This window comes from Pseudophryne corroboree, chromosome 2, assembly GCF_028390025.1.
Source record: "Pseudophryne corroboree isolate aPseCor3 chromosome 2, aPseCor3.hap2, whole genome shotgun sequence".
Classification (NCBI taxonomy): domain Eukaryota; kingdom Metazoa; phylum Chordata; class Amphibia; order Anura; family Myobatrachidae; genus Pseudophryne; species Pseudophryne corroboree.
Window position 1 is genome coordinate 1,026,108,040 of NC_086445.1, and position 25,440 is coordinate 1,026,133,479.

Below are 25,440 nucleotides of genomic sequence, written 5' to 3' on the forward strand. Positions count from 1 at the left end.
TATATAACACATGTAACTGTGACAGGGAAGGTGGCCCCTCTCAGCTCTGGGCCCCATAGCAGCTGCACTCCTTGCACCTATGGGAGCTACACCCTGTATATAACACATGTAACTGTGACAGGGAAGGTGACCCCTCGCAGCTTTGGCCCCATAGCAGCTGCACTCCCTGTACCTATGGTAGCTACACCTTGTATATAACACATGTAACTGTGACAGGGAAGGTGGCTCCTCTCAGCTCTGGTCCCATAGCAGCTGCACTCCCTGCACCTATGGTAGCTACACCCTGCATATAACACATGTAACTGTGACAGGGAAGGTGACCCCTCTCAGCTCTGCGCCCCATAGCAGCTACACTCCCTGCACCTATGGTAGCTACGCCCCTGTATATAACACATGTAACTGTGACAGGGAAGGTGGCCCCTCTCAGCTCTGGCCCCATAGCAGCTGCACTCCCTGCACCTATGGTAGCTACACCCCTGTATATAACACATGTAACTGTGACAGGGAAGGTGGCCCCTCTCAGCTCTGGTCCCATAGCAGCTGCACTCCCTGCACCTATGGTAGCTACACCCTGTATATAACACATGTAACTGTGACAGGGAAGGTGACCCCTCTCAGCTCTGCGCCCCATAGCAGCTGCACTCCCTGCACCTATGGTAGCTACACCCTTGTATATAACACATGTAACTGTGACAGGGAAGGTGGCCCCTCTCAGCTCTGGGCCCCATAGCAGCTGCACTCCCTGCACCTATGGAAGCTACACCCTGTATATAACACATGTAACTGTGACAGGGAAGGTGGCCCCTCTCAGCTCTGGGCCCCATAGCAGCTGCACTCCCTGCACCTATGGTAGCTACACCCTGTATATAACACGTGTAACTGTGACAGGGAAGGTGGCCCCTCTCAGCTCTGGCCCCATAGCAGCTGCACTCCCTGCACCTATGGTAGCTACACCCTGTATATAACACATGTAACTGTGACAGGGAAGGTGACCCCTCTCAGCTTTGGCCCCATAGCAGCTGCACTCCCTGCACCTATGGTAGCTACGCCCCTGTATATAACACATGTAACTGTGACAGGGAAGGTGGCCCCTCTCAGCTCTGGGCCCCATAGCAGCTGCACTCCTTGCACCTATGGGAGCTACACCCTGTATATAACACATGTAACTGTGACAGGGAAGGTGACCCCTCGCAGCTTTGGCCCCATAGCAGCTGCACTCCCTGTACCTATGGTAGCTACACCTTGTATATAACACATGTAACTGTGACAGGGAAGGTGGCTCCTCTCAGCTCTGGTCCCATAGCAGCTGCACTCCCTGCACCTATGGTAGCTACACCCTGTATATAACACATGTAACTGTGACAGGGAAGGTGACCCCTCTCAGCTCTGCGCCCCATAGCAGCTACACTCCCTGCACCTATGGTAGCTACACCCCTGAATATAACACATGTAACTGTGACAGGGAAGGTGGCCCCTCTCAGCTCTGGCCCCATAGCAGCTGCACTCCCTGCACCTATGGTAGCTACACCCCTGTATATAACACATGTAACTGTGACAGGGAAGGTGGCCCCTCTCAGCTCTGGTCCCATAGCAGCTGCACTCCCTGCACCTATGGTAGCTACACCCTGTATATAACACATGTAACTGTGACAGGGAAGGTGACCCCTCTCAGCTCTGCGCCCCATAGCAGCTGCACTCCCTGCACCTATGGTAGCTACACCCTTGTATATAACACATGTAACTGTGACAGGGAAGGTGGCCCCTCTCAGCTCTGGGCCCCATAGCAGCTGCACTCCCTGCACCTATGGAAGCTACACCCTGTATATAACACATGTAACTGTGACAGGGAAGGTGGCCCCTCTCAGCTCTGGGCCCCATAGCAGCTGCACTCCCTGCACCTATGGTAGCTACACCCTGTATATAACACGTGTAACTGTGACAGGGAAGGTGGCTCCTCTCAGCTCTGGGCCCAATAGCAGCTGCACTCCCTGCACCTATGGGAGCTACACCCAGGGCCGGCAACAGAAATCTTGGGGCCCCATACAATGATATCTCAGGGGGCCCCCTACACCCTCAACTCCCCCCATCGATATGTACTACATATATAAATATATGTTTGTGTTGGAAATTAATTAATTTTAATTAATTTGTGGGTGGCCCGAAGTGCATTCAGCCAGACCCGGACCTAACCAATTTGATGCCCTAGGCAAGATTTTGTCTGGTGCCCGCTAGCACCGCCACTAGTTTCATCTCTGACACAGCACCCCTCTCCAAACACAGCACCCATCACTCAGCACACTTTATCCTACACACAGCTCCCCCCCAGCACACTTTATCCTACACACAGCTCCCCCCAGCACACTTTATCCTACACACAGCTCTCCTCCCCAGCACAATTTATCCTACACACAGCTCTCCCCCCCAGCACACTTTATCCTACACACATCTCTCACCCCCCCAGCACACTTTATCCTACACACATCTCTCACCCCCCAGCACACTTTATCCTACACACATCTCTCCCCTTAGCACACTTTATCCTACACACAGCTCTCCCCCAGCACATTTTATCCTACACACAGCTCTCCCCCCAGCACAATTTATCCTACACACAGCTCTCCCCCCAACACACTTTATCCTACAAACATCTCTCACCCCCCCCAGCACACTTTATCCTACACACATCTCTCCCCCTAGCACACTTTATCCTACACACAGCTCTCCCCCCAGCACACTTTATCCTACACACATCTCTCCCCCAGCACACTTTATCCTACACACAGCTCTCCCCCCCCAGCACACCTTATCCTACACACAGCTCTCCCCCCAGCACACTTTATCCTACACACAGCTCTCCCCCCAGCACACTTTATCCTACACACAGCTCTCCCCCCCAGCACACCTTATCCTACACACAGCTCCCCCCCCAGCACACTTTATCCTACACACAGCTCTCCCCCCAGCACACTTTATCCTACACACAGCTCTCCCCCCCAGCACACTTTATCCTACACACAGCTCCCCCCCAGCACACTTTATCCTACACACAGCTCTCCCCCCCAGCACACTTTATCCTACACACAGCTCTCCCCCCCAGCACACTTTATCCTACACACAGCTTTCCCCCCAGCACACTTTATCCTACACACAGCTCTCCCCCCAGGACATTTTATCGCTGGCACTGTGCACAACTTCCCTCGCCCCGCCCCCCACCACCACCACATGCAGCTCTTAACTACCTTTTTCTTTTGTTCCCCCATTGATAGTCACTGTCGTTGTGGGTGTCCTCAGGGCTCTCTTTAAGAGGCAGGAGAGACGGACGTGAGGCGATGGCATCACGTCGTCTCATTCCCGCCGCCGCGGTCAGCACCAGCAGCAGGGGGACTTGCGGAGGCGGGCCAAATGAGTTTGTGCAGCGCTGCTCGCCCGCCCCTTTTTTAATGTGGGAGACAGCAGGAGGGGACAACAGCGCTGTGCAGAGTATAGTGGACGGGCAAAGTGGGCTGGAGGTGCGGAGGGGGAGAAAGCATAAGGAGAGGTGCTGAACCAGCTGGAACATCTCCTGTCCTGTTACGTCCCGCAGCCAGCCACAGCAAACTGTAATGAGTCAATTTTACTTATTATCAGTACTGCTGACATTGCCACTTCATCGCACCGCACCTCCGCTACGTATCTCCACTGGATCCAGCAGGGTCCGGCAGCTGTGTTGCTGCCCTGCCCGCTGCATGGATCACACAGCATTCTTACGCGCTGCCTAAACATTTTGTGTGCCCCTGATGCTCGGGGCCCCCCTGATCCTCGGGGCCCCATACGGGTGTCCCCTTTGACCCCCCCCCTGTCGCCGGGCCTGGCTACACCCTGTATATAACACATGTTACTGTGACAGTGAAGGTGACCCCTCTCAGCTCTGCGCCCCATAGCAGCTGCACTCCCTGCACCTATGGGAGCTACACCCTGTATATAACACATGTAACTGTGACAGGAAAGGTGGCTCCTCTCAGCTCTGGCCCCATAGCAGCTGCACTCCCTGCACCTATGGTAATATGCCCTGTATATAACACATGTAACTGTGACAGGGAAGGTGGCCTCTCTCAGCTCTGGGCCCCATAGCAGCTGCACTCCCTGCACCTATGGGAGCTACACCCCTGTATATAACACATGTAACTGTGACAGGGAAGGTGGCTCCTCTCAGCTCTGGGCCCCATAGCAGCTGCACTCCCTGCACCTATGGGAGCTACACCCTGTATATAACACATGTAACTGTGACAGGGAAGGTGGCCCCTCTCAGCTCTGGGCCCCATATCAGCTGCACTCCCTGCACCTATGGTAGCTACACCCTGTATATAACACATGTAACTGTGACAGGGAAGGTGGCCCCTCTCAGCTCTGGGCCCCATAGCAGCTGCACTCTCTGCACCTATGGTAGCTACACCCTGTATATAACACATGTAACTGTGACAGGGAAGGTGGCCCCTCTCAGCTCTGGGTCCCATAGCAGCTGCACTCCCTGCACCTATGGTAGCTACACCCTGTATATAACACATGTAACTGTGACAGGGAAGGTGGCCCCTCTCAGCTCTGGGCCCCATAGCAGCTGCACTCCCTGCACCTATGGTAGCTACACCCCTGTATATAACACATGTAACTGTGACAGGGAAGGTGGCCCCTCTCAGCTCTGGCCCCACAGCAGCTGCACTCCCTGCACCTATGGTAGCTACACCCTGTATATAACACATGTAACTGTGACAGGGAAGGTGGCCCCTCTCAGCTCTGGGCCCATAGCAGCTGCACTCCCTGCACCTATGGTAGCTACACCCCTGTATATAACACATGTAACTGTGACAGGTGTACGGAAACACACAGCAGCGCTCAGGAATCAATCAGGCCCAATATCCATACATCCAGCTGAAGTGTTTTACATCATTCATTTTAATAAATGAATCTACTCCTATAGGGGAAAGCAGCCACATATAAGGTACGTACATAAAAGCAAGTACGCAGCACAGTGAATTTCCTAAATATTACTTGTGGTTACTACCCCTGCGCAGTCTTCAGTAACTTTTGGTTTCAAGAAAGATAGGAAGCGCAGGAGGAGGGGCCAACAGTCATCGCATGTAAATATTCTTACAAAGTATATAATCAAAAACATAGTATGAGCTTACGTTACTAACATCAGCTCCAGGGTCTAATGCAGCAATTATTACAGCCGTGTAATATGGAAAATGTTGTTATTGTTTTGGTTACAAGTGATTGTTTTTCATTATTAATGTGCTTTTCTTGCTGATTAAACAAGTGCACTCTGCTTGTGAGGAGTTCAGCATTGCCCAGCAACAAATCTATCACTTCCCAGGATAATCGGCCACTGGGGGGCGCTGTCTTATTGATTGCTTCGTATGATACCAGTGAAGACAAAATGTTAATAATAAGATAGCAGGTTTGTAGAACATTTTTACCATTAGCAGGAAAAGTACAGAAGATATAGGAGGACGGCAGCTGCTTGGGACTGTGCAGCTTTGTACAATCACAGCCTTTCATTCACTGCGGATAATGGTGACATGAAAGACTTTGGCGTACATAGATGACACTGACGTTTTGGCATCTGCCAGTTTCAGAAAATGAAACCACCCATTGCCTAAACCCAGGCCAGACCCTGCCGCGGCACACAAAGCCTGCAGTGTGACGCTACAGCTGCTGCGATTACACCCAGCTGTCACTGTCTCATTCATTCAGCTGCGGACGGTGCCTCCACCTCATTCCTGCAGAATCACAAAGAGAAAAATGCACAAGTCTCTCTCTCTTAAATTGCATTTAATAGGTATTGATTAGTCACATTGGATGATCTGTGTGTCTTTCTGCTATTTACTAACACTTCTCAGACACTAAAATTATCTAGTAAAAGTTACTTGTTCGAGCTTAAATGGGCCCCATTGTATAGTATGTTTAAAAGAGTTGTTCAAACAGCGAATGTTACTGGGCCTTATCCCCTCCACATACCTGGATTAGATGCATCTGGAATAGGATTGGGGGCTTGGCTTGTCTGAGTACTAAACATCGCAGCTCGCAAGGCCTGCACATTACATTTGCTGCAGAAAAGAGGCTTGGAGCACCTGAATGTGAAATCAAGCAGACACAAATATACATTTCATATCTTGTTTACATTCTGACTCTGAATGAGGCCTTCTGCGTTCTTGTCCCGGAAACCAATAACACACTGCAGAGTGCAGCCGCTACGCTGGCAATCCTGAAACCTATGGCCCTCATTCCGAGTTGATCGGTCGCAAGGCGAATTTAGCAGAGTTACACACGCTAAGCCGCCGCCTACTGGGAGTGAATCTTAGCTTCTTAAAATTGCGACCAATGTATTCGCAATATTGCGATTACTAACTACTTAGCAGTTTCAGAGTAGCTCCAGACTTACTCTGCCTGTGCGATCATTTCAGTGCTTGTCGTTCCTGGTTGACGTCACAAACACACCCAGCGTTCGCCCAGGCACTCCCACCGTTTCCCCGGCCACTCCTGCGTTTTTTCCGGAAACGGTAGCGTTTTCAGCCACACGCCCCTGAAACGCCGTGTTTCCGCCCAGTAACACCCATTTCCTGTCAATCACATTACGATCGCCGGAGCGAAGAAAAAGCCGTGAGTAAAAATACTTTCTTCATAGTAAAGTTACTTGGCGCAGTCGCAGTGCGAACATTGCGCATGCGTACTAAGCGGATTTTCACTGCGATGCGATGAAAAATACCGAGCGAACAACTCGGAATGAGGGCCTATATACGTTGCTCAAATCTTTACCCTGATCTAAGCTACCATCATTTCTCACAAATCTGTAAGCTTTAGCAACGTTTCCAGAACCTCTTAGAAACAATTTCCAGGAAAGAGAATGACCACTAAATTGTAGGGGTTTCCCGGGAAGAGGCAGGTTCACAAAATAAATGCAGAAATCTTGGCCACGAACACAAGTAAGATGCATTGATGCGCCTGCAAACTGACCACGATTAGCGCCAAGAGCCGATCTTATCATATATAGGCCCTCATTCCGAGTTGATCGGTCGCAAGGCGAATTTAGCAGAGTTACACACGCTAAGCCGCCGCCTACTGGGAGTGAATCTTAGCTTCTTAAAATTGCGAACGATGTATTCGCAATATTGCGATTACTAACTACTTAGCAGTTTCAGAGTAGCTCCAGACTTACTCTGCCTGTGCGATCAGTTCAGTGCTTGTCGTTCCTGGTTGACGTCACAAACACACCCAGCGTTCGCCCAGGCACTCCCACCGTTTCTCCGGCCACTCCTGCGTTTTTTCCGGAAACGGTAGCGTTTTCAGCCACACGCCCCTGAAACGCCGTGTTTCCGCCCAGTAACACCCATTTCCTGTCAATCACATTACGATCGCCGGAGCGAAGAAAAGGCCGTGAGTAAAAATACTTTCATCATAGTAAAGTTACTTGGCGCAGTCGCAGTGCGAACATTGCGCATGCGTACTAAGCGGATTTTCACTGCGATGCGATGAAAAATACCGAGCGAACAACTCGGAATGAGGGCCATAATTCTGCCCCTTGGTGTGCAAGGTCAGCTGATCACTTAGAATAACATGTTTTTAGCAACCGTGCGAACGCATAGTAACCGCCCACAGGGGAGTGTATTTTAGCTTTGCAAGTGTGCGATCGCATGTACAGCCGTGCGGTACAAAAACAGTTTGTGCAGTTTCTGAGTAGCTCTGAACTTACTCAGCCCTTGCAATTACTTCAGCCTGTCCGGGGCCGGAATTTACGTCAGACACCCGCCCTGCAAACGCTTGGACACGCCTGCGTTTTTCCAAACACTCCCAGAAAACGGTCAGTTCACACCCACAAACGCCCTCTTCCTGTCAATCTCCTTGCGATCGGCTGTGCGAATGGATTCTTCATACAATCCATCGCCCAGCAATGATCCGCTTTGCAGCCGTACGACGCGCCTGCGTATTGCGGTGCATACGCATGCCCAGTTCTGACCTGATCGCAGCGAAAAAATAAGAATTTACTTACCGATAATTCTATTTCTCGTAGTCCGTAGTGGATGCTGGGGACTCCGTCAGGACCATGGGGAATAGCGGCTCCGCAGGAGACAGGGCACAAAAGTAAAAGCTTTAGGATCAGGTGGTGTGCACTGGCTCCTCCCCCTATGACCCTCCTCCAAGCCTTAGTTAGGATACTGTGCCCGGACGAGCGTACACAATAAGGAAGGATTTTGAATCCCGGGTAAGACTCATACCAGCCACACCAATCACACTGTACAACTTGTGATCTGAACCCAGTTAACAGCATGATAACAGCGGAGCCTCTGAAAAGATGGCTCACAACAATACTAACCCGATTTTTGTAACAATAACTATGTACAAGTATTGCAGACAATCCGCACTTGGGATGGGCGCCCAGCATCCACTACGGACTACGAGAAATAGAATTATCGGTAAGTAAATTCTTATTTTCTCTGACGTCCTAAGTGGATGCTGGGGACTCCGTCAGGACCATGGGGATTATACCAAAGCTCCCAAACGGGCGGGAGAGTGCGGATGACTCTGCAGCACTGAATGAGAGAACTCCAGGTCCTCCTCAGCCAGGGTGTGCCCCTGACCAAGTAGCAGCTCGGCAAAGTTGTAAAGCCGAGACCCCTCGGGCAGCCGCCCAAGATGAGCCCACCTTCCTTGTGGAATGGGCATTTACATATTTTGGCTGTGGCAGTGCTGCCACAGAATGTGCAAGCTGAATTGTACTACACATCCAACTAGCAATCGTCTGCTTAGAAGCAAGAGCACCCAGATTTTTGGGTGCCTACAGGATAACAGCAAGTCAGTTTTCCTGACTCCAGCCGTCCTGGAAGCCTATATTTTCAGGGCCCTGACAACATCTAGCAACTTGGAGTCCTCCAAGTCCCTAGTAGCCGCAGGTACCACAATAAACTGGTGCAGGTGAAACGCTGACACCACCCTAGGGAGAAACTGGGGACGAGTCCGCAACTCTGCCCCGTCCGAATGGACAATCAGATATGGGCTTTGTGAGACAAAGCCGCCAATTCTGACACTCGCCTGGCCGAGGCCAGGGCCAACAGCATGGTCACTTTTCATGTGAGATATTTCAAATCCACAGATTTGAGCGGTTTAAACCAATGTGATTTGAGGAATCCCAGAACTACGTTGAGATCCCACAGTGCCACTGGAGGCACAAAAGGGGGTTGTATATGCAGTACTCCCTTGACAAACTTCTGGACTTCAGGAACTGAAGCCAATTCTTTCTGGAAGAAAATTGACAGGGCCGAAATTTGAACCTTAATGGACCCCAATTTGAGGCCCACAGACACTCCCGTTTTCAGGAAATGCAGGAATCGACCGAGTTGAAATTTCTTCGTGGGGCCTTCCTGGCCTCACACCACGCAACATATTTTCGCCACATGTGGTGATAATGTTGTGCGGTCACCTCCTTACTGGCTTTGACCAGGGTAGGAATGACCTCTTCCGGAATGCCTTTTTCCCTTAGGATCCGGCGTTCCACTGCCATGCCGTCAAACGCAGCCGCGGTAAGTCTTGGAAACAGACATGGTACTTGCTGAAGCAAGTCCCTTCTTAGCGGCAGAGGCCATGAGTCCTCTGTGAGCATTTCTTGAAGTTACGGGTACCAAGTCCTTCTTGGCCAATCCGGAGCCACGAGTATAGTTCTTACTCCTCTACGTCTTATAATTCTCAGTACCTTGGGTATGAGAAGCAGAGGAGGGAACACATACACCGACTGGTACACCCACGGTGTTACCAGAAACGTCCACAGCTATTGCCTGAGGGTCTCTTGACCTGGCGCAATACCTGTCCAGTTTTTTGTTCAGGCGGGACGCCATCATGTCCACCTTTGGTCTTTCCCAACGGTTCACAATCATGTGGAAGACTTCCCGATGAAGTCCCCACTCTCCCGGGTGGAGGTCGTGCCTGCTGAGGAAGTTTGCTTCCCAGTTGTCCACTCCCGGAATGAACACTGCTGACAGTGCTATCACATGATTTTCCGCCCAGCGAAGAATCCTTGCAGTTTCTGCCATTGCCCTCCTGCTTCTTGTGCCGCCCTGTCTGTTTACGTGGGCGACTGCCGTGATGTTGTCCCACTGGATCAATACCGGCTGACCTTGAAGCAGAGGTCTTGCTAAGCTTAGAGCATTGTAAATTGTCCTTAGCTCCAGTATATTTATGTGGAGAGAAGTCTCCAGACTTGATCACACTCCCTGGAAATTTTTTCCCTGTGTGACTGCTCCCCAGCCTCTCAGGCTGGCATCCGTGGTTACCAGGACCCAGTCCTGAATGCCGAATCTGCGGCCCTTTAGTAGATGAGCACTCTGCAGACACCGCAGAAGAAACACCCTTGTCCTTGGAGACAGGGTTATCCGCTGATGCATCTGAAGATGCGATCCGAACCATTTTTCCAGCAGATCCCACTGAAAAGTTCTTGCGTGAAATCTGCCGAATGGAATCGCTTCGTAAGAAGCCACCATTTTTCCCAGGACCCTTGTGCAATGATGCACTGACACTTTTCCTGGTTTTAGGAGGTTCCTGACTAGCTCGGATAACTCCCTGGCTTTCTTCTCCGGGAGAAACACCCTTTTCTGGACTGTGTCCAGAATCATCCCTAGGAACAGCAGACGTGTCGTCGGAAACAGCTGCGATCTTGGAATATTTAGAATCCACCCGTGCTGTCGTAGAACTACTTGAGATAGTGGTACTCCGACCTCCAACTGTTCTCTGGACCTTGCCCTTATCAGGCGATCGTCCATTTTCTTTGAAGAAGAATCATCATTTCGGCCATTACCTTGGTAAAGACCCGGGGTGCCATGGACAATCCAAACGGCAGCGTCTGAAACTGATAGTGACAGTTCTGTACCACGAACCTGAGGTACCCTTGGTGAGAAGGGCAAATTGGGACATGGAGGTAAGCATCCCTGATGTCCAGGGACACCATATAGTCCCCTTCTTCCTGGTTCGCTATCACTGCTCTGAGTGACTCCATCTTGATTTGAACCTTTGTATGTAAGTGTTCAAATATTTCAGATTTAGAATAGGTCTCACCGAGCCGTCTGGCTTCAGTACCACAATATAGTGTGGAATAATACCCCTTTCCTTGTTGTAGGAGGGGTACTTTGATTATCACCTGCTGGGAATACAGCTTGTGAAATGTTTCCAATACTGCCTCCCTGTCGGAGGGAGACGTTGGTAAAGCAAACTTCAGGAACCTGCGAGGGGGAGACGTCTCGAATTTCCAATCTGTACCCCTGGGATACTACTTGTAGGATCCAGGGGTCCACTTGCGAGTGAGCCCACTGCGTGCTGAAACTCTTGAGACGACCCCCCACCGCACCTGTTTGTACGGCCCCAGCGTCATGCTGAGGACTTGGCAGAAGCGGTGGAGGGCTTCTGTTCCTGGGAATGGGCTGCCTGCTGCAGTCTTCTTCCCTTTCCTCTATCCCTGGGCAGATATGACTGGCCTTTTGCCCACTTGCCCTTATGGGGACGAAAGGACTGAGGCTGAAAAGACGATGTCTTTTTCTGCTGAGATGTGACTTGGGGTAAAAAAGGTGGATTTTCCAGCTGTTGCCGTGGCCACCAGGTCCGATGTACCGACCCCAAATAACTCCTCCCCTTTATACGGCAATACTTCCATGTGCCGTTTGGAATCTGCATCACCTGACCACTGTCGTGTCCATAAACATCTTCTGGCAGATATGGACATCGCACTTACTCTTGATGCCAGAGTGCAAATATCCCTCTGTGCATCTCGCATATATAGAAATGCATCCTTTAAATGCTCTATAGTCAATAAAATACTGTCCCTGTCAAGGGTATCAATATTTTCAGTCAGGGAATCCGACCAAGCCACCCCAGCGCTGCCCATCCAGGCTGAGGCGATCGCTGGTCGCAGTATAACACCAGTATGTGTGTATATACTTTTTAGGATATTTTCCAGCCTCCTATCAGTTGGCTCCTTGAGGGCGGCCGTATCTGGAGACGGTAACGCCACTTGTTTTGATAAGCGTGTGAGTGCCTTATCCACCCTAAGGGGTGTTTCCTAACGCGCCATAACTTCTGGCGGGAAAGGGTATACCGCCAATAATTTTCTATCGGGGGAAACCCACGCATCATCACACACTTCATTTAATTTATCTGATTCAGGAAAAAACCACAGGTAGTTTTTTCACACCCCACATAATACCCTTTTTTGTGGTACTTGTAGTATCAGAAATATGTAACACCTCCTTCATTGCCCTTAACATGTAACGTGTGGCCCTAAAGGAAAATACGTTTGTTTCTTCACCGTCGACACTGGAGTCAGTGTCCCTGTCTGTGTCTGTGTCGACCGACTGCGGTAAATGGGCGTTTTAAAGCCCCTGACGGTGTTTGAGACGCCTGGACAGGTACTAATTTGTTTGCCGGCCGTCTCATGTCGTCAACCGACCTTGCAGCGTGTTGACATTATCACGTAATTCCCTAGAGAGTGACATCACCATTACAGGCAATTGCTCCGCCTCCTCACCAACATCGTCCTCATACATGTCGACACACACGTACCGACACCCAGCACACACACAGGGAATGCTCTGATGGAGGACAGGACCCCACTAGCCCTTTGGGGAGACAGAGGGAGAGTTTGCCAGCACACACCAAAACGCTATAATTATACAGGGACAACCTTTATATAAGTGTTTTCCCCTTATAGCATCTTAATATATAATCATATCGCCAAATAAGTGCCCCCCCCCCCCCCCTCTCTGTTTTAACCCTGTTTCTGTAGTGCAGTGCAGGGGAGAGCCTGGGAGCCTTCCCACCAGCAGTTCTGTGAGGGAAAATGGCGCTGTGTGCTGAGGAGAATAGGCCCCGCCCCCTTTTCGGCGGGCTTCTTCTCCCGTTTTTCTGACAACCTGGCAGGGGTTAAATACATCCATATAGCCCTAGAGGCTATATGTGATGTATTTTTAGCCAGTATAGGTACTTTCATTGCTGCCCAGGGCGCCCCCCCCCAGCGCCCTGCACCCTCAGTGACCGTTGGTGTGAAGTGTGCTGAGAGCAATGGCGCACAGCTGCAGTGCTGTGCGCTACCTCATGAAGACTGAAAAGTCTTCAGCCGCCGATTTCTGGACCTCTTCTCTCTTCAGCATCTGCAAGGGGGTCGGCGGCGCGGCTCCGGTGACCCATCCAGGCTGTACCTGTGATCGTCCCTCTGGAGCTAGTGTCCAGTAGCCTAAGAAGCCAATCCATCCTGCACGCAGGTGAGTTCACTTCTTCTCCCCTAAGTCCCTCGTTGCAGTGAGCCTGTTGCCAGCAGGACTCACTGAAAATAAAAAACCTAACAAAACTTTTACTCTAAGCAGCTCTTTAGGAGAGCCACCTAGATTGCACCCTTCTCGGCCGGGCACAAAAACCTAACTAAGGCTTGGAGGAGGGTCATAGGGGGAGGAGCCAGTGCACACCACCTGATCCTAAAGCTTTTACTTTTGTGCCCTGTCTCCTGCGGAGCCGCTATTCCCCATGGTCCTGACGGAGTCCCCAGCATCCACTTAGGACGTCAGAGAAAAACCTAGCGTGCGATCAGGTTGGAATGACCCCCATAGAGAGGGCCCGAGATTACTCTAGCATCTGTTGACGGTAACCCTTTGATTTAGTTGAGACGGCCTCACTGAAGGCCCTTTTACGGCCCAGTTATTTCCCGTTCGCACCCAAGTGGGGATGCGTTGGTATGGAGCCAAGTATACGCAAGTACAGGCGATACACAGGAGTCTGCATCAGCGTACATGCGTATGCGTGGCTGCGGAGAATGCGCAGTGTGACAACGTAGATCAGAATGCAAGACAGATCAGCAAAACCTACGTGAGATCAACTGCACACCAGACCCACACTGTTTTACATGTTCATTTGTTGTGTTTGTCCTATCAGAGGGATTCTCAGTCCGCCTCCTTGTAAAATGTGACACATCATCCCTGCAGGAGCGTGTGCCCTGACGCCTGCGCTGTGCGAGACACAGCTGGGAGCTCCCACTCCGCCAGCAGCCGATCACAACAGTCTGCACATGTGGCCGGGTCATCAGGGACTCATCTCACTGACTCAATGTTTCCACACACTGCTGGGGGAGGGCTGGGCTGTTAAAGGGACATTAAACCTCCCTAAACTGCTGCTGAGGTGGACAACCTGCAGCTTCCAGCTGTGGTAGAAGTAGGAGTCCCGCATCGGCCGTCAGTCAGCAGCAACAACAACTGGGGAGATGTGACTACTCTTCCGGGGATGCGGGGGGACTACCCACAAAATCGTGAGTCTCCCGCAGCTTCCGGTAGAGTAGGCAGGGGTGCATCCATTATAAAGCCCAGAGAATACCTGATTCAGCTTCAGTTGGAGCAACTGGCTGCGATCGCAAGCTGGGGGCTGACCAGCACAGGGCAAGGCCTCCCAGCATGCAAATGCCATGATACAGGCTGTGCTTAAATAATGACAGGAGCTGCTTGGCTGATACTTTATCTCCATTCACTTTATCACTCTCCAAGTGAAGATGGTGGTAGCCCATTGTAGCCTATGGGCTACAGATTGCATCGCTGGCCAGGCAGAGGGTTCCCCCTGAACCCTCACCGGAAGTGGCCTCTGTGCTTGTGCGGTCACGATAACCACACATGCGCAGGGTCCCCGGCAGGGAAGGGCTCCTTTCTGAGCCCCAGTCCCTGCATGTGTGGGATGATACGTTTACGTGATAGGCTGGAATATTGCAATGCAAACCTGGGCGTCAAGATCCCACCCTGAACGCATTCAATATGTAATCCATGATAAATGGGCCCTCAAGGCTTAGTACATCACCCCCAGGGTGAGATAAAGTGGAGAAGTTGCTAAAAAAAAACAATCATCTTCTGTCATTTTTCTAGCACAGCCGGTAAATAGACAGAAGCTGATAGGTTAGAACTTTATCTCTCTCCAAGATTTCATAAATCCCCCCCCCCCCCCCCCCATTCTCCATTTCAGTCTTTAAAACAAAAGAACGTTACATCTGCGCTGTTTGGAGCAGAAAGTAGAGGAGGGGTGGGGACGGCACAGTGTGGGGTGTGGTCACGTCACTGGGTGGGGGGAAAGGTCATGTCTGGTGCTTCTAAAATGCTGGGCTGCATCCTACCCCTCCTTTAGAAGACCCGTTAATTACTAATATGCAGGCAGCGTAATAGGAAGATACCTTCACATTTCCTAACCCAAAGGACAAAACTGCCTAAATCAGACCAGAATCTGGTCTTTCCTGCCTAACCGGACAGCTGTGAGGAATGGAATTGGGACAAGTGAAGTGACAATTATGCATGTGGGGTCTTTTCCGAAAACTGTACTACAAGTGTCTGTGCAGGAAAGGTGTTTTCCCCATAGCACCAATCACATAATGTCATTTTTCTAATGCAGTTTAGAAAATAAAAGCAACCTTCTGACTAGTTGCTACTGGCAACCCCACATCTTGTACATATTTGGCGGTGTGTGGCGTAATACATGATGCATGATGTGGCACGTGATGTGGCGATAGAGGCTGTGCGGGGGCGTGGCTGTATGATCATCGGCATTGTACAGTGGTGGGCCTGGCTACGGTGATGCGATTCAGCGACTTCACTGGCAGCTGGAGGCGGGTAGGTCCAGCTCTGGGAGACTTCCCCACTCTTCCAGTTGGCGGGAGTGCCACCCACTTTTCGTGAGCCTCCCAGCTCTTCCGGGAGAGTGGGTAAGTGTGATCTAGTACACTTTCGATTTGGGTGTATCTGATGGGGTGGAGGCTGACTCTATTGCTTTCTGCTTTAATGTGGTTTGTGAATTGGGAAAGTGTTGCCGACTCCTGAATGGGTGGAGCTCCACTAAATTGTGGGCGTGTTTGGGTGGGCGTTTCACCCATAATTTCTGCCAGATATCCTCGGGGAATACTCATTCGTGCCTACATTTCTTCTTTCCCCTCCGTGAGAGACACAAGGGGCGGTGCGAGATGCAGCATCATGCGGAGGGGTGGGGCTATGATGATGCATCTATTGTACTAGGAAGTTGGTGGAATGCAGGAGGGTGACTTGCTCTCCCGGGAACCCCTGGGTGTCTCCCAGACATTCCGGGAAAGTAGGCAAGCACTGTTATACTTGTCCCGGTGTTACATGTCTAATGTTTGGATGTATGGCCAGGGCCGGAGCAGGGCTCTATACTACACTGCGTCAGCCCTGCCCCCCAACCCATTGTCATGCCCCTCTGACCCGTTGTCGTGCCCCTAGTCCTTCTGTACAGCATTTTAAGAGTGTACGCTTAGATGCATCTAGCAGGTGTCCAAAGTGTCCTTGGGAACTATATTAAAAATGTCGGCAACTGTGGATGTGGCCCTCAGCTAATGCCTAACGCTCTGCCTGACACGCTCAGACCTCTGGAACCAGCAAGAGACGCTGACGTCACCCATATATTTCATATGTGTCTGTGGGTGAGGATGCGGTATGTTTGCAGCACACATGCCTGTCAGCATAGGGAATACATGATCATTTCTCATTATTACTAACATACAGTGCAGGGGCATCGAGAGAGGAGGAAGGTGGGTATAAAGCACTTGGGCCTCTGTGGGTCTATGCAGGGGTAGTGTAACCCAACATCAATATGGCAGCTTGGTGTGTGCCACTCGTATAAGGCCTGCGATGGGATGTAACCAAGGCCAACGAGTGACCATGCCCCCAGCACAGCTCTTACAGAACCAAAACACATGTATCTGAAATACAGACGGAACACAGGGAAGACTAAGGCCCGAGGGCAACTAACTTGTGGGAGCCATTACCAATAAAAGTGTAATTATGATATACTGGCGATGTATGAAGTATAATGTGTTATACAATACTGCCAGCATCACAAACGTGTTGCACACACTGTAGTGACCCCAGTTAACATCATGCCACACAGAAAGCCCTGTTCACATATGCCGCTGTGCCCCCAACACTGGTGATGTAGCTATGTGTAGGGGCCCCCAATGTGTTGGGGCCCTGGACCACCGCACCGTTTGCCCTGTTGTTCATCCGGCTCTGCATTCCACGCTGGGTACAAGAGATCCATCAAAAACATGTGCCCCATTTCTATTAGTGTGCCACAAACGCGGATGTCGGCCTAAAACAGTCATGACACTCCCGCAATACGGATCAGTGCCATACAATCACACGGACGACGCCCAGACAATGCCCATATCATAGAGTGGTCCGCCAACGGACCGATTGGACCGTCTGCTCTTCCCTCTCTCCCTCCATGTGCGTATGCATGGCCCGGTGGATGCACAGTCGGCAGTAACTTTCTATGGGGCAGTTTGCAGATATCCTCAGTTTGCCGCCATTGCCCCCAGACACTACACAAGTACAGAAAGTTATTCTATGCCAACAAATCTGGCTGCCGTCCCGTCCTCATTGCAACATAATTACTGGTAATCCTTCCTGCAAGTACGGATCTGCAAGTTTCGCTTCCACTATATGGTAACACGCCTCGACTCGCAACGTATTCAGTCTGTATGGTAACATATATCCCTCTTCCTTACTACCCCTTCATGACATTGGTCTCTGGAAGTAACCCTTTGTGATCTGCAGCGTCTGGCAGCCAAGGCTGGCAGAGAATTCTGCAGAGCGCTGTAGACTTTACGTGCATCAAGAGATAGACATCTCAGCCAAGAAACGTCGCCAATAAGATGTTAGAAAGTGAAGTTGCACCTCTTGTGGTTATCCCAGCGTTAATCAGTTTATCAGCATTAATGGAGCCAGGCACGGTATTGCTATGCTCCATATTCCGGAGACACTAGCCCCTAATAAACTGCGGCTGCATTTTCATTGAGGGGCCTACTGACAAAGACTAGGCAATAAGAAAGATCTTCTGTCACCGCTTACTGCAGAGATGGAAAAGGTTTTTTTAGCCCAATAAAATGTCACTGGGGCAGCTGACTGACGTACGGCTACCTGGCGATACTGGCTGGCAGTGGTAAGATTGCACTAACTCAACGTGTGCAGCTGCGGGAACTTGCGGGAGGGAAAAACGACACAGATAACCCGTGTAAAATTAGCATGTGCGGTTCTAAATGCAACTTGTGACCAAATTAATCTCCCCAGGGTGTGAGGAAGGGACTGGACGCTACAGGATTAGCTGCGCCCAGTGCTTATAAGCCACAAAGGAGCAAATGTATCAAGCAGTGATGACCCACTTCATACAATTGCCACATAGGGGCACATCGAATTAGCAATGCAAAATGGGCACGATAGTAGCGCAGATAGCGCCCAAGATCACATTGGGTGAATGTATCGCCCAGCACAGGCGGGGACAGGGGCTGTGAAAGGAGACGGACCCTATCCTTTCTTATAGGCCCTACACACATGCCGATATTCTGAAAGATATGAACGATCTCGTTCATAAATGAACGAGAACTCGTTCATATCTTTCAGTGTGGAGACTCCAGCGATGAACGATGCGCGGCCCCGCGCTCGTTCATCGCTGATCTCCCGTCGGCTGTGCATGCAGGCCAATATGGACGATCTCGTCCATATTTGCCTGCACTTCAATGCAGCCGGGTGACGGGGGGAGTGAAGAAACTTCACTCCCCCCGTCACTGCCCCCCCGCCGCCGGGTTGCTCGTCGGCCGTATCGGCCGTCGGGCACCTCGGCGGCGCATCGCCGAGTGTGTAGGGCCCTTTACTTTAATAATCTTCAACTGCACCACATCCAGCAGTCTTCTGCCACCTGATACTTATTACTGTGTCATCTGCTGATGTAACTATGTGTATTTACCCTGTACTTGTCCTAGGGTGTAGTATTGTATGCCGGCGGTCAGGCTCCCGGCGACCAGCATACCGGCGCCGGGAGCCCGACTGCCGGCATACCGACAGTGTGGCGAGCTGCGGGCACGGTGGCGCGCTATCACGCTATTTTATTCTCCCTTCAGGGGGATCGTGGACCCCCACGAGGGAGAATAAGTGTCGGGATCCCTGCGCCGGTATACTGTGCGCCGGGATCCCGACAGCCGGCATACTGAAGACCACCTCTTGTCCTATACTGTCATCAACTGTAAGTTGCTGTTTTCCTGTTTGATTATTTGTTTATGTACTCTGTAATTGGGCGCTGCGGAACCCTTGTGGCGCCATATAAATAAAGGATAATAATAATAATAATAATATGCCGCGTGCGGCACATGTGCAGTCACGCTGACCACCATGCACATCGGCCATTTCCAGCGGAAAGGGAACCCTGCAGGTACTGTAGCCCATAGGTATCCCCCGTAGTAACCTAGAGATATCTGCTGCCGTCCCTGTTGCATACACTGCAGGGATACTTAATATTCACCACTAACCCCCCAAAATAAAGGCGCAAAATAAATGGGCCCCACAGTCGGGATCGGTTTGATCCTGACATCGGCATCCCGAGAGGCGGAACGCCGGCAGGGGGGCGAGCGCAGTGAAGACCCTTGCGGGCTTGCTGAGCTCACCACGCTGCGGGCTCAGTGGTAAGCTACGCTCGCCACAGGTTCTATTTTCCCTCTATGGGTGTCAGAGGGGTAATCACCTACTTCGCCGGTATCCCAGGGCGGTATGGTGGCCCTGTCGGGATCCCGACTGCATACCCCACAGTCATTAAAATATTGAAACCTCATATACCCTTTGTTTCTTAGGAAATCACACAAAAATACTGCCCCCTATCGGCCAGTGCAAAAGGTGGGCTCGTCCGGGATTTGAACCCGGGACCTCTCGCACCCTAAGCGAGAATCATACCCCTAGACCAACGAGCCGCCGTGTGAGGAGCTGCTGGTGATTGAGCTACAGATTGGGCTGCTCTCCGCGAGGCGGGGCCTGACAAACACGCGAGCAGGGGCACTGACAGAGCCACAGTCAGCGGCCGTATAACGGGACGTCCACGCCGGGAGCCCACTGTCACGAAGCAGCATAAGCCGATCACACATTACCCCCTTCTCCCGCCCTCTCCAGTCATACGTCACCGGCTACTGACCAATCAGCGCCGAGAGCTACCTCTCAGCTTGGCTAATCAGGAGCAGCTTTGTCCCGACGTGATGGGCAGACCTCTGAGCCAATGAACTGCTGATTTATAACTTACGTCACGTAGAGGAGCGGCCTGTGAGCCAATGCGGAGGCAGCTCGGCGTGTCGGGGGCGGGGCTGTGGCAGTGGCTGTGGATCGGTCGCAGTGAGGGGATGGCTGCGGTGAAGGTTTCGGGGTCTCGCTGTGGGTGGAGGGCGCTGTGTCTGCTGGTGACGGCGCTGTGTGTGGGTGAGTATGGCCGAGCTTCCCCGCAGTCTTCTCCCCTGCTCGTATGTGTCTTGGTCCCGGCGGTGGCCGGGAGGGAGCTGGGTAACATGGCCGCCGACTGAGACCCCTGAGAGGGCGAGATGTGGAGCTCAGTCTTCTGGATGTGGCCTGTGTCTGTTGTATGGGAGGGCCCTGCTTTTACATGTATGATATATGGGAGGGCCCTGCTGTAATGTGTGTGTTATATGGGGGCACCTTGCTGTTACGTTTGTGTAATATGTGGGGACCCTGCTGTAATGTGTGTAATATGGGGGGACCCTGCTGTTACGTGTGTGTGTGTGTGTGTGTAATGCGGGGGGACCCTGCTGTTACGTGTGTGTGTGTGTGTGTGTGTGTGTGTAATGCGGGGGGACCCTGCTGTTACGTGTGTGTGTGTGTAATGCGGGGGGACCCTGCTGTTATGTGTGTGTGTGTAATGCGGGGGGACCCTGCTGTTACGTATGTGTGTGTAATGCGGGGGGACCCTGCTGTTACGTGTGTGTGTGTAATGCGGGGGGACCCTGCTGTTACGTGTGTGTGTTTGTGTGTGTGTGTGTAATGCGGGGGGACCCTGCTGTTACGTGTGTTTGTGTGTGTGTGTGTGTGTAATGCGGGGGGACCCTGCTGTTACGTGTGTTTGTGTGTGTGTAATTCGGGGGGACCCTGCTGTTACGTGTGTTTGTGTGTGTGTGTGTGTGTGTAATGCGGGGGGACCCTGCTGTTACGTGTGTTTGTGTGTGTGTGTGTAATGCGGGGGGACCCTGCTGTTACGTGTGTTTGTGTGTGTGTGTGTGTGTAATGCGGGGGGACCCTGCTGTTACGTGTGTTTGTGTGTGTGTGTGTAATGCGGGGGGACCCTGCTGTTACGTGTGTTTGTGTGTGTGTGTGTAATGCGGGGGGACCCTGCTGTTACGTGTGTTTGTGTGTGTGTGTAATGCGGGGGGACCCTGCTGTTACGTGTGTTTGTGTGTGTGTGTGTAATGCGGGGGGAACCTGCTGTTACGTGTGTGTGTGTAATGCGGGGGGACCCTGCTGTTACGTGTGTTTGTGTGTGTGTAATGCGGGGGGACCCTGCTGTTACGTGTGTTTGTGCGTGTAATGCGGGGGGACCCTGCTATTACGTGTGTTTGTGTAATGCGGGGGGACCCTGCTGTTACGTGTGTTTGTGTGTGTGTGTGTAATGCGGGGGATCCTGCTGTTACGTGTGTTTGTGTGTGTGTGTAATGCGGGGGGACCCTGCTGTTACGTGTGTTTGTGTGTGTGTGTAATGCGGGGGGACCCTGCTGTTACGTGTGTTTGTGTGTGTGTGTAATGCGGGGGGACCCTGCTGTTACGTGTGTGTGTGTGTGTGTGTAATGCGGGGGGACCCTGCTGTTACGTGTGTGTGTAATGCGGGGGGACCCTGCTGTTACGTGTGTGTAATGTGGGGGGTCCCTGCTGGCACGTGTGTGTGTAATGCGGGGGGACCCTGCTGGCACGTGGGTGTGTAATGCGGGGGGACCCTGCTGGCACGTGTGTGTGTGTAATGCGGGGGGACCCTGCTGGCACGTGGGTGTCTAATGCGGGGGGACCCTGCTGGCACGTGGGTGTCTAATGTGGGGGGACCCTGCTGGCACGTGGGTGTCTAATGCGGGGGGACCCTGCTGGCACGTGGGTGTGTAATGTGGGGGGACCCTGCTGGCACGTGGGTGTGTAATGTGGGGGGACCCTGCTGGCACGTGGGTGTGTAATGCGGGGGGACCCTGCTGGCACGTGGGTGTGTGTGTGTGTGTAATACGGGGAGGGACCCTGCTGGCACGTGTTTGTAATACGTAGGGGCCACGCTGTCACACGTGTGTTATATGGGGGGGATCTTGCTGTTACATGTGTGTAATATGGGGGGACCACGCTGTCGCACGTGTGTTACTTGCTATGTGAGCGCCATCTAATACATGTCTACTGTATACACATAGGGTACTGCACGTATATGATATGTCGGTGTCCTATGCTACCCCCTTATAAATGCTTATTGAATATGTGTTATGTGGGAGTACTGTACATGCAAAGGGAATATTGCTGTGACAATTAATATGTATTATGTTTGTCCAGGCCCTAGGAAATTACCCAGTGATTTGTATCATGGTGATTCAGCCATGGTCTCATTGACTGATACATAGATGTAATATTGTCACTTCCTGTTGCTTCTCCTATTGCAGCTTACTGGGCTGAACTAGGTGAGCAGCCGGTGGTGTAACACATCAGGGAATTCATCCCACATTGGTACCATTGGAAAATAAGTGGAATGTAGCGTTTTCTAGCCAGGCGGAAGGGGTCGCCTATGTACCATCATGTGTGTCCGCTTTAGGCAATGTTTTATATTAACAGGTACATGTCTGGATTACCTTTCTCATTCAGCGCAGAGTTTATGTAAAGTCAGAGTACCCCCCCAAAGAAGGGTCACTGGGTGCAGTTCTAGTTTGTGCTCAGGGGGGCAGATGTATTAACCTGGAGAAGACATAAGGAAGTGATAAACCAGTGATATGTACAAGGTGATAACGCACCAGTCAATCAACTCCAATATGTAAATTAACAGTTAGGTTAGCTGATTGTCTGGTGCGTTTATCACCATATACATATCACTGGTTTATCACTTCTTTATGCCTTCTCCAGGTTAATACATCTGCCCCGTTGTTCACTGTCACTCATGGAGACACTTTCTCTGCTGAATGCAGCAATGTAGTATTGGTGCTGGTGGAGTCATCTAATGGTATAAAGACTGAGATTGGTTCCTTTGTCCGTATTAAAGTGACCCGGTCTGCCGCATACTTCTCAGGAGACATGATAGTGCCTTATACATATATTTATCAGTAATAGGATGGCTGCAGCTCATCACTGTAATGCGTCTTCCCTGGATAAGTAGAGACAGTGCTGAGTCTTGTTACAGCTGGGCTGCTTTTCCCCTGTATTATTTCCTCCTCTCTCTGAGCCTCTGGACGTCTTGTTATTGTCAGTCACATTTCCTCCTGGATAACCAGAGTCCTTTTGTAGGCCGGGATGTTTGTTTTCTGGTGTGTGAGCTATCTGCTCCTGGAAGTGAGTGGGCTTCAGTCACTGATATCCTGCTGAACTCACTGCGGACCGTTTCCCCAAATGTGGAGCGTTTGGTCATTGTCTAGGGGGTAAATTTACCAAGATGGGAGGTCTATTTAAGATGCGATATTGCCCATAGCAATCAATCACATTCTACTTCTCATTTATCTAGCACCTTCTAGAAGATACCTGGAACCTGATTGGTTGCCATGGACAACATCCCATCTAAAATAGAACTCCCATCTTAGTAAATGTACCCCTAGGAGCGTGCAGTAGATAGAACACACCTGTACCTGTGACATTCCCATGAATATTATGGAGTTGCCCAGTGTTATATTTTTGTGATAATCTGTCCTGGGCACCGGGATTTCGATCACCGGCCACTCATACTACACCCCCTGTGAAATGTAGAGTTTTCGGTATGTTACCCAGTGCACTTGGCTCCTTTCATATCTATAACTTGTATGAATATCATTTTACAGTAAAAATTTAAAATTCTGGGTGAAATATAAACCCCACTTCGGAAGATTTAAGTGTCTTGGTTGGGCGGTCTGGCAGCTCCCCTGGCTTCTTGCACGGACTGGTAATGGCAGAAATGGCAAAAAATGATGTCGGCAGAACTGGAGAGGGGTCTAGGACCCCTGATATACAGGAAGATACCTTTACCCGCTGACATCTACCTGAAGATGAGGAGGAGGGGGGGGGGGGGGGAGAGAGAAGAGAGAGACACAAAACATGTTATTTAATCAGACTGAACTGAGCAAGTTTATAGATCACTAATCTGTTGACCCCATTCAAAGCTCTATTGCCCCCATTCACTGCTTAAGAAGACTCATTGCAGTTTAATTATACATCCTATGATAAGTTCAGGACAAGTTCATATTTGCAATGATTCAAACTTGATGCCAGCAGTATATATAACACAATTAAATAATGCAGGGTCTGTATGAAACAACCTTTTTTTTTATTGCATAAGCTGCTCGGCAAAACAGCAGGATAAAAATGACCACCGCTGGTGTTCCATTGGGTAAATCACTGTAGTGTTACCAAGGGGAGTTTTTGAAGCTAGCGATGTATAGATCATCTGCTCTGCAAATGAAGGGAAACTGCAGTCCTAAAGGTGTTTCCTCTGAGTAAGCCTCAGCCGCAGGATGTGGCCTGGTGAGTGTCCCCCTGCTGACACCTAACCTCAGCGCAAACTATAAGTGAGAGGGCCACCCGAGGGGTCACTGTGCCACACGGAACCATTCAGTAGCTGCTTTCAGCTCTGCTCCCCTGTTGACAGCTGTTTGACCTGTATCTGATTGCAGCAGTGCCTGCAGGACTTGGGAAGTTTTACTACTAGTGATACTAGTGATAATGAGGAATGGGAGATGGTTCAGGGAAGATCTTCCATATTGAAAACTGCTTTATGACTTGAGTTCTCTGCTTACACCCAAGTCCTGTTCAGTGTGCAAATGTTACAGGCTCTGGAGAAGAGATGAAGCAGAGAGGGGTTCTTAGTCCCCCCTGCTGTTTTATTAGTTGGTGGGAGGTTAGACTTGAAGGGGATGGTGTACAGGGTTGGGAGGTGTCCTGTAAGCAGTTGTGTGACATTGCTGTATCTTCCTTCTCATGTATGGTGCCTAGTAAGCATTATCAGACCACAGAGCTGTGTCCACACTTGGCACTGTCAGGCTCCATGGTGCTGTAACCATGAATCATTTACTGGAATTCTGTGTTATTCACTTACTGTTGGCTTCAAAGATAAATTAGATTGGTCTAAACACTGTTAACCCTCTATGTCTCTTCAGCGAGCCTGCATATGGTGAGTCCACACTGTATGCTTGTCCCTTCACTGGGTCACAAAACTAACGTACTTGGGATTTGTACAGAGTAGTCCTATAGTTGGCCGTAGCCAAAGAGCCTACTGCTACCTGTGCTTAAATGGGAAAAGATGACATAGTTGGCAAAGTGGTTAGCATCACTGCCTCACAACACTGAGATCCTGGGTTCAGTTCCCACCAAATCCCTAACTGTGTGCCTAGTGTAAAAGTTAGTAGCATAACTCTTGTTTTGTGAAATAGGATTTCTGCCTGAA

The 25,440-nt window shown here is 50.8% G+C and overlaps 1 protein-coding gene and 1 non-coding gene across 3 annotated transcripts in view; one reads left to right on the plus strand and one right to left on the minus strand.

Moving 5' to 3' along the window:
• Positions 1 to 19,705: 19,705 nt before the first annotated feature.
• TRNAP-AGG (transfer RNA proline (anticodon AGG)) lies at positions 19,706 to 19,777 on the minus strand. Its single transcript has one exon. It is a non-coding gene; the product is annotated as a tRNA-Pro (tRNA).
• Positions 19,778 to 20,080: 303 nt separating this feature from the next.
• The window catches only part of MPZL1 (myelin protein zero like 1), a 38,584-nt gene continuing 33,224 nt past the window's right edge, over positions 20,081 to 25,440 (plus strand). The window contains exon 1 of one of the 2 annotated variants that reach the window (XM_063956751.1): positions 20,081 to 20,273. In XM_063956751.1, coding sequence (XP_063812821.1) covers positions 20,129 to 20,273 — 145 coding nt within the window. In that variant the 5' untranslated portion in view covers positions 20,081 to 20,128. The remainder of the gene's footprint in view (positions 20,274 to 25,440) is intronic. The other variant, XM_063956750.1, reaches the window with a different exon arrangement.